This window comes from Diuraphis noxia, unplaced genomic scaffold (assembly GCF_037042655.1).
Source record: "Diuraphis noxia isolate RWA-SAM2 unplaced genomic scaffold, SU_Dnox_SAM2 contig0002, whole genome shotgun sequence".
Taxonomy (NCBI): Eukaryota; Metazoa; Arthropoda; class Insecta; order Hemiptera; family Aphididae; genus Diuraphis; species Diuraphis noxia.
Window position 1 is genome coordinate 24,114,736 of NW_028301712.1, and position 13,099 is coordinate 24,127,834.

The 13,099-nt window shown below is 32.1% G+C and overlaps 1 protein-coding gene across 3 annotated transcripts in view; it reads right to left on the bottom strand.

Annotated features, from left to right (window-relative positions):
• RapGAP1 (Rap GTPase activating protein 1) overlaps positions 1-13,099 on the bottom strand; it is a 201,603-nt gene that overhangs the window by 86,960 nt on the left and 101,544 nt on the right. Inside the window, exon 1 of one of the 3 annotated variants that reach the window (XM_089221749.1) lies at positions 3,952-4,318. The exons of the other annotated variants lie outside the window; for them this stretch is intronic. Coding sequence (XP_089077875.1) covers positions 3,952-4,004 — 53 coding nt within the window. The 5' untranslated portion in view covers positions 4,005-4,318. Of the gene's footprint in view, positions 1-3,951; positions 4,319-13,099 lie in introns of those variants that run through there. 3 annotated transcript variants of the gene reach the window in all.

Below are 13,099 nucleotides of genomic sequence, written 5' to 3' on the forward strand. Positions count from 1 at the left end.
CGCGTGTAGCGGCGAACACTATGTGCACACCTGTTGTGTATACGTTAGCATAACGCGCGAAAAACAAGTTTATCTCGGGCGTGATATTTATTATAATATTTATATTCAAATAAGGGAAGGTATGTAAAGGCGATTAGCGTCATCGCCGACACCCCACAACAACGTACCTACCTATATAATATTATGTGCATAATATGTACGTGTGTACACATATAAAGGGTACGTAGCGGGCGAAATGATTATTGTGACGTCATCCGCGAGCGCCGCACCGAGTGCATAACGTAATTATTATATCACGGCGCGGCGCACCGGTTAAATCAGATAATGATAATATATTATTATATTATTATAAATCATAATCGTTATACATATAGCTATATTATATTATATTATTATGGGGAACAGCTGAGAACAACCGGTCGAATTTCATACGCCACCGCAATTTCGGAACGATTATTTTATTATTTATCATAATCGCTACCTAGGTAAGGTATATCATAATATGATATCGTATTCGCATCATAAAATACGTCTAAATTTGATGTGGTAAAAATATTTATTATATTATTTCTCTGTACAACGCTTCCGTCAATCAACCAAACACAATCACTGTACGATCATACCATACGCTTAATAAACCACCAAGAAGGGTCGTTTTTTTTCTTAAATAGTTTTTTTTCGCATAATCGTTTCCCTTGGCGGTCTTCCGCTTACGGACGTGGGTGAATGACGTTTAATTGATCCACATCAAAATAATTTAACATTATACGCGCATTTGTATAGTGCATGATGTGAAATCCGTCCGAGAGAAGTGTTAGCTTAGCACGCGTGTTAAAATTTAATATTTTTCTTTAGATATTTTTTGAACATCTGCACATTTGACAATAATGAATAATGCGACGCTTTCATGTAATAGCGAAGTAAGTAATAAACTAATTATTTACTATAGCCGGCAAGTAAAATAATTAATGCTACGGAAGCCGCATAGGTGGTACGATTTTTTTTAAATCTTTAAACATAAAAATGTGGTAATGTTTTTTTATTCGACAGCACTGCGTGCATAATGATCCGATGTCCGGTTACAACACATTATTATATGGTTATAGATTTCGATGACGTTTTGCATGCAAATTCCGTCGAAATCGCTACATCCGACCTATAAGGCTATAACTAACCCATTTATAATAAATAGTACTATAACTAATAATTTATATGTACACGATGTGATTGTGCAAGAGTCGAGGTGTATACAGAAGGTATAGGTATACAATTATCATAAGAGCACAGTGTAATATTATAGGTTAACCTCGGCGCACGTGTTCAATATTATACTTTCGTCGTCTAATAAGTAATAATATCAATATATATGTATAGGTAAGCATTTAGCATAATATATTATATTATAGAACTGTTTATGTTTGTACTTTCATACATTCTTGTTATTTTATTATAATAATAATATGTTCTGTTAAACAAAATAATCGTAAACCGAAGTTATTTTTATCGTTCGTTTACATAAGCGATTTGGTCGGGTTGGTTTTATTCTTTAATGACTCTGATCCTTAACGGTTTGGTCGACATACTATAGTCACTCGACGGTTTTTCTTGGAACTTTTCTCACGCACCGTTGTTTTTTCCACCATTATAGCAATTATTATTCAAATGTCATTTTTTGAAGAAAAAAACGCTAAACCAAAAGATTTATATACCTTATATAGACGTTTAATACTTTAAGTGTACGATGCACAAGGTGAACAAAGTTGGTTGTTGGAGTTTTGACAGAATTGTTCGAGTATACTATTATAGTCACAGTCTCACAGAACGCTAAGATAAATTCAAAGCATTAAAAAAGTTAACGTTTCTGGGAGAAAAATGATTACGAAGTCAAATGAGAATATTATATACATAATGTAAGTCTAAACCATCATGGTACGTATCACAATATGATAAATTGTCATGAACAAAAAGTTTTGAGTCAAGTTACTAAATAAATGGAAGTGAAACTGTTGTCTAAAAATATATGCAAAATAATATGTTAGTGTACTGCTTTTAATATGTATGAGAATATAAATAAGTAAATAACTTAAAGTAAAATATATAAAAATACTACGCATACAGGTTATGTAAATATTTATAATACCACAAATTCAAATCATCTAATTTAAAACTATTTATTGAAATTAATTGAATAATTAATTGAACTTATATTTAACTTTTAACTTTTAACTTCCCTATATTGTCGTTACAAAATTGAACTATTAGTATTTAAATAATAATAATAAACTTAAAACCGTACTTAAATACAACAATTAACCGTATTTATAAATTTTCAATATTTAATACGAATAATTTTTTTTATAAACATTGTGTCCATAGATTCTGAAGGTTATTTAGTAAGTTCTAAATTGTGGAGAAGGGTACGGTTGGTTAAAACACGTGTTGTACATACAGAGAGTATTAGTCGAACACCGCATTAAATCAAGCCACAATTTATTAAATAGTATTAAAAGTAAAACTAGGATAAAAGTTAACATAAATATAAATAATAAGAATTAAGGTGAATTTGATACCTTAAGCATGAATACAATTATTAGTTTATAAATTAATTATGATACTGTAAAAAAAAAATAAAAAATGCTCTTTCAAGTAATAACTAACTGGGTTCATGTTTTTAATATTTTGATTTATATATGTCTTAGAAATTTCGAGGATGACTATACCCGTTATATATATTTTTTTTAAAGTCAGGTTTACTTTATAATTAATTTGGTTGAGATTATTGATTGAACTTTTTCTTTTTAAAACAAATTTTGTTGCATTCATAAGTAGTGTTTTATACTATCCAAATTAGTTTATAATTTTTTCTAATATTTTGCACATAATTTTGAACATTTATATTATTAATTGAAAATCAAACATTAAATTCTATTTTTTATATTTTATGATTTTCGGGTTTTAGTGCTGGTATTTGTTATTAATAGTAACTAGCTATTAATTATTTGTTATTAAATATATGAACGTATGATATATCACAGTTTTCTAATAAATTAATTTCCTTGACAAGTTTTTAAATTGTGTATTTGTGTTTACCTATTAGACCGTTTAAAATCTTAACTTTAGCTATAATTTCTAAATAGTAGAGTACTTAACCTTAGTTTTAAATCGTTTAATTAATACATTTCAAAATATTTATTTTATTGTACAGCCTTGGACCTCAACACTATATATTTTAAATTGGCACGTGAGTACGTTGTATAATATTAAACGAAAATAAAACTATAGGTTTCGAATAATAAAATAAATTTCGTTCTATATATAGAAACTAGTTTTCGCGGATTCACAACTAATTTAAAAATGTTTACACGTATTATTTGACAATAAGAAATAATTATAATTATAACAAAAAATACTTATTTGAACGTTAAAATATCTTTTTAGTTTGAAAAAAAAATTCTACCACGTGATAAGCGTTCATTTTTAAGTTTAACCGAAGGGCGAAGAGTGTCGAGTAATGTAAAATGCATGTTATAATTAAATTATATTATACGCAATATAGATTAGTGAGATGTATAATATTATTACACGTGTACATCGTCGAGTATCAGGGCCGTCTTTAATCTTTTTGAGGCTCTGGGCAGTGGTATAATAAAGGAGCCCCTACGTTGGACAACCGACCGCGTCGATTGTATAATAATAATTATTATTATTATCATGACTATTTATTAGCGATTATCCTTTGATTTACCTCGAAATAAGTTTATTTATCGGTAATAAACATCGATTATTGGTTGGTGATTTGGCAGGAGCTAGCGGCCCCGTGCATGTGCCCAAAGTGCCCAATGAGAAAGAGGAGCCCATCAAACACACTTCTATATGCTTCTGCCCAAGATCCACACAGTTTGTTGCCAGATAACATTATACCAGAGTTGCGTTTTGTAATAATTTACGTACCTGTGTCTGTCCAGGGAGTACGAGTCCTTGCGGCCGCCGGTAGAAAATTTCATCGAACCAAATTTTTGACGAAATCGTTTTAATCAAAAATCTAAGCCGTCACATCGGTCGCACCTGCTATTTAAAATACTCGCCGTATTTATTCACACTAGTGTCGGGACTTCGGCCTACATCTCAAACTATTAAAATAATATAACACATTGAACACGTGGAGCAAAATGTCAAGAAGACGCGCACGGGCAGCTATAGAAAATAGTAGTGACGGCGAGAAAATTATTGCGATAATATTATTTATAGTCGTGTCGTGTGGTTCGGTACCGTCGAGGAGCGTATAATATGATATGCGCGCGTGCATCATCTGCATGCACCGAACAACGTGTTCGCACTGTCAATCCCAGGCGGACGCAGCGGCAGGTCCCGCACAATACGAATGCAACGCGCGTCGCACAGATTTTGAGAATGAGAGGAGGGGAACCGAACCCCAATGTTTTACCGTATTAATAATAATAATAATAATATAACCGTGGTAGGTATACCGACGCATTGGCCGCGGCTGTGTGTAGAACTGTAGACCATATTATTATTATCATCATCATTTTTATTATGGTAGGTATTATAATATGTGGTGTATAAAATACGTATATGATAATATATAACACAATTTATTATTATTACCCATAAAATACGTACAGTAAAACCGCGTATGCTTATAATGCACGCCGCAGTGTCTCTCCATAATCTTCTAGCCGTTGAAAACCATCGATGCACACGGTATACAGATATTATAACGGTGTGGTTCTTAAACTAGCCCCCCAAGGGATTCGCGATACTATCATGCCGGGGGTTCTCTATATTGGCGATGTGTCCAGCCATGGACACATGACATTACATAGGCGTGCAATTGTTGTGGGTATATATGCATTTGGAAGTATATATTTTCAAATGGAGCAAACACACACGCGCCCTGTCCTTACAATATATTATGTATAACGATAATAAACATATGATATACACTTATAGCGTACATAATACTAACGTTTTTTTGATCACCAATAGGTGAATTAACGTATCCTGCTAAAACATTTGATGTAACTATATACTATATGTATATTATGGCCTTCTCGTTGATAAAAATATAAAAACAAACTACTCTCTGCTATTAGCTATATAGTAGTAATCACGGAATACCCGAATACCGCAATGATCGTCGTTCTGTCGTGTGTTTGAAAACGTTAAAAATTAATATTACAACAAATCTTCGTCAAGCCGATTGACGAAATAATACATATGACAATATGTCATTGAACAAAAGTTCTCCGCATGTTCGCGCAAAGGTGGGTTTTTTCTCGTACACAGAAATATAAATAACGTATTCTTTTGTATACGAAAATTATTTAAGGTACCTTAAACATTGGGATGCAACAGTGACAATTCGTTTCTATGTTACCGCTAACTGCAGAGAAGGAACCGGTCTCGCTAAATAAAATCTTTTGTCAAAAATAATATATTCACAAAAACCTAATACTAATGATACTTCCGGATCATCAATTTTGCGATCATAAAATCAATCACATCATGTTTGTCACGCGAATAGGGTTGATTCGAGTTAGTTATGGTTGTACCTACCTACTTATAATTTTATATACTTATAATATTCTTTGTACGTAGTTTTTTGAAGGGCTGATTATTATAAATTATACATCAAGACCACATTTGTGAGTAGGTTACGCAAATAATAAAATCGTATTCACGCACTAATATAATACCTATAAATTATAATATGTTTGAATCATTGATTTATGATGATTGTTACCGAAACTATTTTCGGTGCTTTATATCATTAGAAAAGTAATCTTCGATCAATAACATATGAAAATTTGATATTTTTTCTACGTTCATAAATTAAAATAACATATAGTTTGGTTGGCCAAACTCGTGGTGAAAGGTTTCTATACGAATGTTCAATATATTCGATGTGTTATTAGTTGTGACCAACAGTATTTAGTACCTAAAAATGATCTTTATGTGTCATATAAATTTTATATCCGACCATTCCACACAATCATACAAAAATATCAAAATCAACAAAAAATCTCTATTCGTAAATATATACGAGTATATTGTATTTAACTAACTTTTTACTTATACATATGACATTTAAATTTTTTTACTCATGTGGAATATCACAGATTTTAAGGTATTTGCAACATTTCCTCAACACGTTCATCTTTTTTCGTTCTAATGTCAAACTAATCCGCAAAAAAAAGTCCGTATAATATCATTGAAAGAGTCAGTATAATTCACAAATTTACTGCATGCTGATGAAATACAGCTGCACAATATGTTTGTAACATTAATAAACTAATGACTAAAATGAACATTTTATAGATTCTAATTATTAAGTAAAAAATTACATTTATGATTGTATTTTTATTTATAGATAGATAAAATTGTAGATTATACGAACCATAATAATTAATTAAAACCAAATTCTACGAAGCTATTTTAATTGAATTTTCTATTATTGAAATAAACCTACACATTTACCTGATTTAGTACCTACAGTTGAAATCGAAAAAAACTTTTAATTGGTGCAGTGCGCACAAATACCAGTAAAAAAAAAATACACCTCAATCTATTTAGGTATAGTTTAATATTACAATCAATACGTATGTTACTATTGTCCGTCTGACGCAACTTCTATTACAATATAAATTGATTTAAAATAATTAGTTCTGATACCTATTCAATTTTATTACATAGGTGGTGTTTAGTTTACTATACCAAATTGTAGTTTTATTTTATAATACTGTTTGACGTTCACAGGATGTTATATATTTATATATCATGTAAGAGTATATGTGGGACGTGGGTAGTCACTTATGTTTTTATTCTTTGAATACTAAAATATTAAAATGACAACCTTGCTCACTGTATTATCACTCGAGGTTTAAAATATATTATACTATGTACAGTTTTTAAAAATTAATTCGAATTTCGATTACATATTTGTTTGGATTTGATTAACATTGATTTTATATATCTTGAGGCATCTAATAAATAATTAAGAACATATTTTAGGATTTATGTATAATGTAATATATTATGTATAGCGTACTAAGGATTTTTAGTAGGTACTTCTATCACTCTTTATTTCCTCGTACGGTTTGCTAATTTTAAAGTTGTGTACACACAAACTCGCAGACACAGTACATACGGCTATAGGTATCATAAAATATTACCACCAAGTATGGCATATAAGTATACTTTAGAATGGAATAATTTGAAACGTGACATTCGATTGAAAAACAAGTAAATAACTTTAATACCAGCAAAGCTTTATAGTAATGTTTATAGCTATTGTTTTGAATCGCAACTCACGATGAGCGTTGAGCGTAAAATGAATATTTTAGATAAACACAATCGTCTGTCTTGTTTATAATTTATATATGTGTTGTTTTGCCGTAAATCCTATGTATACATATATATGGTACAACTTTAAAGGGTAGGCTGGATTGTCTATGTATTGTGTTTGTTTATAGACAGGATAAAACTTTTTAATGCTTATTTTAATAATACGATTTTTTGAGTTGTTGTGAGTTTGTGACCGGTCAAACTTTTTAGATAAAACTTCGAAATTTCATTATTATATTATTTTGGACATGTTTCTTCGTATTTTCATACACACCGAGTGTCACCGACATGCCCGACATCAATCGGTTGTTAATCAATAATCATCAGAAAATTATATAATATAATATTATTAAATATACTTATTCGTAAATTGGATTGTCAATTATAAAGAGCAAGGACGCGTTGATACCTCATCTGTACGACTGTACCTAACTTTTGCACTTGTAAGGATTGTAAGCGCTCGTAAAAATCGATAAAAAGTGATGGAGATTAAAATGTCGTGTCTATGAAAATCTGAATCGTACAAGATACAACTGTAAGAGAGGACACAATATAATGTCGGCAACTGTCGAGACTTTTATAATATTATACCTTGCAACAGTGAACATGTGATACATATATACCTATATCTAGCAGCTGTCGTCTCCATATATTATTAGTATCACACAGGTCATATTTTCTAAAACCGTAGACGCCTGCAGTGGCTCACGACACAAACAACCCTCCACCCCCTAGCATTGGCGATTGTATTGTGTTACATATTATAACAAGCACACTGCACAGATCAAAGATCATAATTTGCATCCTTACTCTCGGACGGATGGCATTATTATGGCAAGTATATAGGTATTGTATAAAAATAATATGCAGGCGATTCAGTGCGTATTCGCAGTGTCCCAACTATCGTGGGCGTACACCTATGTATAGGTACACAAACGCGCGGTCTGCGCATAAAAAATAATATAAAATGTATATTATATAATAAACTCCTGCGAGTACAACGAAATGATACGTTCCACGCTAACCGGTAGTGTGCAATTATTATCGTTTTGACGGCTGGGGCGGACGCGAAGTGAATATAATAATAATATTATGTACCATTTAGCTACCTACCTAAGCTGTATACAACTATAGACCATATTATTGTACTGAATGTATACTAATAAATAATAAGTTAAATACAAATATTCCGCCACGTGTTATTCATGTATTATTTTAGTGTTCCGAAAAAGAACATATGCATTTAACCCCGCAAAAGGCAAAACACCAAACAAATAACAATGGATATTATATTGTACATTTATAGTGTTGTGTGCGGACTAGTACACACACTCACACAACACACATTTATATTGTATTTACGTGTTTCGTACCAATGGGGTATATAGATTTGAATGGAAAACATATTATCAATAAAAAAAAAACACAATATACACGGAATATGTATGTCATAATATTATTGAAACGATATTGTTTACGACATGAAATTCAGTCAATTTCATATATTTTAACGAATTGTAATATTTTATCTTGACAGGCATTATAATATTTATCAAAATTGATAATAAAAACCGTTGAAAATTTCAGTTAAGTGTATTGTAACTTGTAAGTTTATAATATGTGTTTGTTTTATAATTTTCTAAATTATACAAGACTGACGAGGGAATCATTCTGACAAGCTACCATATTTTCTATGCAAATTGTATGTAATACGAAAAACTTTTTCGATGCAACTAGGTATATACCTTCACATTTATGAGATTGAAATGGAGTAACAAAAAAAAAAAAACCAAGCAAAATACTTCAGCGTATGAATATACAGTAACAAAACGTCTACACGTATTTTCGTTTAAATGCCTAAATATGGAAGAAACATTTTTATTTAGTAAAATATTAGTGTAATATTGTAAAGCGGATGGTGGAAAAATATATTTATCTTTATTAACATGTTAAGGTTTATCATATTACGGTTTCTCTCCATCATTCGATATTTCATCTTGCAATTGTAATATATTAAATAAAAATTCGCGTCATGTGAAGATTTTTGGTTGAAAAACAATAGTCGAAACTGTATTTTTATCAATTATTTTATTAAAATAATACGATTATACATCATTTTTGTTATATTGTCATAAATAACGGTATGAACACGATGGTGACAGTCCCCAAGAGCGCAAATACTAATTTGCGAACGGCCAGTGCATTGACCAGATAGGTAACCTGTAACTTGCTGTATACAAGATAAAGGGACCGGCGCATTTGCACCCAATCTGCATAATTCGGTGATAAAATTGACAACGGTTGAAAAATGACGACTGACAACGCATCGGAGAACCGAATTAAAAATACTTACTCTCACAGACTCATTTTTCCAATGTAGCTATCAATCAACGCCTCTTGCTTTGCAGATTTTTTTCGGACCTCGTTCAGTTCGGTTTGTACTTCGAGCTTTCGTGCTCTGGCCCGGCACTCGTTGGCGATCTTTTTATTGCTGGCCACAACGATGGCCGCCACTACGGCGTCATACCGTTCAACGAGCGTTACGTTCTCGCAGTCGGCTCGCTCCACTTCGGACCGTAACCATTGGAGCGCGCACATCAACTTCTTCTGCTGCATCGCGGCGTTGTCGTTATCCGCGTCCGGTGTCGACGCCGTATCCGGTTCCGGTCCCGCCGCGTTCCCCGTCCCGCCGATCTTCTTCGCCCGCAAAACATTGGCCACATGCTCGTCGGGCCCGTCCATGTATTTGTCGTACTGGAACGTCGGCATAAGCTCGCGCACGTGGTCCTGGAGTATCTGTGCGCGGGTGAGCATGCGCTGCGCGTTGGTCCGGTACCGGAGCAACAGGGCAACTTGTTCCTTGGCCAATGCGTCGCACAATTTTTGCGTCCGTTCGTCGAACACGGCACCAGCCGTCTGGTTAAAGTTGCCCAGCAACTCGCCGGCCACGTGGCTCATCAGTGCACCTCCGTCACAGGTAAACTGGCGTGTGTCCGCCACGAACTTTTGCACGGGCGTCGTCTTCCAGTCGGTCTGACACAACAAGTCGGTCAATGCTGTGGGAACGGCGGGCGGCGCGTCCACATCCGTCACCGATCGATTGACGTCTGACGTGTTAATGCCGTCGTCGCAACTACCGCCGGCCGCAGTCCTCCACTTGTTATTACCGACACGAGCGGAAACCGACGAGTCAACTTCGGGCGATCTGCCTTTCGGGTTGGCCAGCAGTCCGTCTGGCGGAGGGCTGGAGAACGGTTCCCCGAGGCCTTGTCCGTCGTCGCTTTTCAACGCGTACTCGAGCAATCGCAAGTAATCCGACTTGCAGTTGCTCGGCTCACCCGTTGTCAATTTTATCACCCAATCATGCACGTTTGACAAATGCACCGGATCTTTTATCTTGTACAGCAAGCTTGTTATCTGGTCGACGCACTGACTGTCTGCACCGTTGTATTTGCACTCATCGATGTTCATCGCGTTATTAATTTTCGTAAAATTTTCGAATAAAATCAATATGTGTTTTGAAATTTGTTGTACCTATTTATTTTTGATATATGCCGGATTCAATTATGTATTTGTGTTGAATATGGTTTATATGACAACGATAATATGGTATTATTGTTTTTTGGGTTTGTCGGCGGTAATAATAATCAATAATTATAGTTTTAAACAGATGCGAGTTTTTATTACTTTATTAAAGACTAAATATTAATCTAATATAATATATGAATTAAAAAATTTTAATTTTCAACCTCTTTCCATTTCTTATACATAATATAATTTCTTGATATTTCGTTGATATAGAGTATAAAATATGATAATCCATTAATGTAACGAAAAATCTAAATAATTAATAAAAATAAACAATAACTTAGCACGTAAAAAGATTAGCAATCAACTTCTTAATCACATAAATTCTGTTAGCAGTGCAAAATTCTACAGACTAAGTGACCCAATTTCTGTACGTAAAGCGTGGACACCCACACGAACTTTTAATATAATTTTTTTATTCTCTTAATTGTAAATATATTATAATTTGGTAGTGTAATTTTACAACATAGTCAAAATACAGTACATTGTTGAACACTGTAATATTATCATCATTACTGACTATGATAGGTATGCTATGATATAGGTACTATAATTATTTATTTTCTAAATATCAAAAATATATAATTCTGTTAGCATTAAGATTTGATGTCAACGTCAAGGAAACTTAAGTAATAAAACAAAAAATAAAAATAAATTTTTATAATATTATACAAGAAAATTACATACAGTCGTACAGAATCAAAATAATAATATTTTATATAAAGTATAACGAAACATACATCGATGTTTAATATATAGGGATGTTACAGGTACCTAAATATCAATGAAGTATGCAAAATTTCAATTTGAATACTGTCAAAAAGTTATTTTCATCTTCACGTATTCGTAAATAATCGTAATTGCACATGAATATCACAGATTTTTGCAGGAATTGTATACATAAATAAGTGGAAACTACTTCCACCACTTTTCAGAGATAGTATATAGCAGTATCCTTATGATTTTATACATTACCTAGGTGGCTATATAATTTTATAGTTATAATATGAGTGTTAAAATTCTTACTTAATTATCAAAAAGAACCTACCTACAAACAGTACCAACCTTCCATATTAAAGTAGAATAATGAATACTAAATTACTAAATCATTTATTACCATAATTTGCTATCTAATAATTAATGATGTATATAACTTATTTAATTGTTTCACACAAACACTACTAATAGTCAATTTAATAAAACAATGAAAACATAATAATTTTCTTTTTAATATTCTTCATACAAATCATTTTTATGACAGTACCTTCTTATACAAATCGTTTACTGTGTACTGAATAGTATTGTGTCTTCTTATATTTAAATAAATTAGTGCATCGTCGTTTTACATTTAGGTACCTTATACCTATTTATACAGTTAAATATACAAGTGTTTTTTTTTTCAGATCGATAAATAAATGCGCATTTAAATCAGAATTATTCTATGTCAGTCACTTCCTAGTTCCTACATCCTACAGAGAAACTGTATTAATTATATGATTGTCGTAATAATCTTAAGAGTTTATTATGCACTATTAATGTTGTTTTTGTTAATGACGCTTAAAAACTTCGAAGACGAGTTCCGAGTTAAACTTGGCGTAATGTTTCAGAGTGCCTACCGTCGTTTAGTCGTTATAACAGCACATTATAACTTCAAAGAAGACCGTGATTTTATTAGCGCAGGAAATTAAGCATATACATTTATTCGAATATATTATACATTTATAATATTATATTTAATATTTATACATAAGAACTATTTTTGAAACAAGTTAAACTATTCCACCATGAACATAATTATTATTATACATAACATAGATAAATAATACCAATATAGGTCACAGCCCACATGTACATGTATTACTATTACAGTAGTTGTATACGATGCTGCATGTTATTATAGTGTTACTGTAATTTAGAGACTCGTTAAAAAGTAAAAATTAAAAATGTATGCAAACCTTGTCATACTATGTACATTTGTACATGTTGAAATCTGAAATTATAACATTGGAAATGTGTGCCGATCAGATAGATTTGCAGTCTGTGTCCGGAAAACGAACATCAAAGAAGCTATAGATTCGATATGTTATAGCGTGCATCAGTTGTAATTGAATTGAATGAGAAAATGTTTGGTAGAAAACAAATGTAA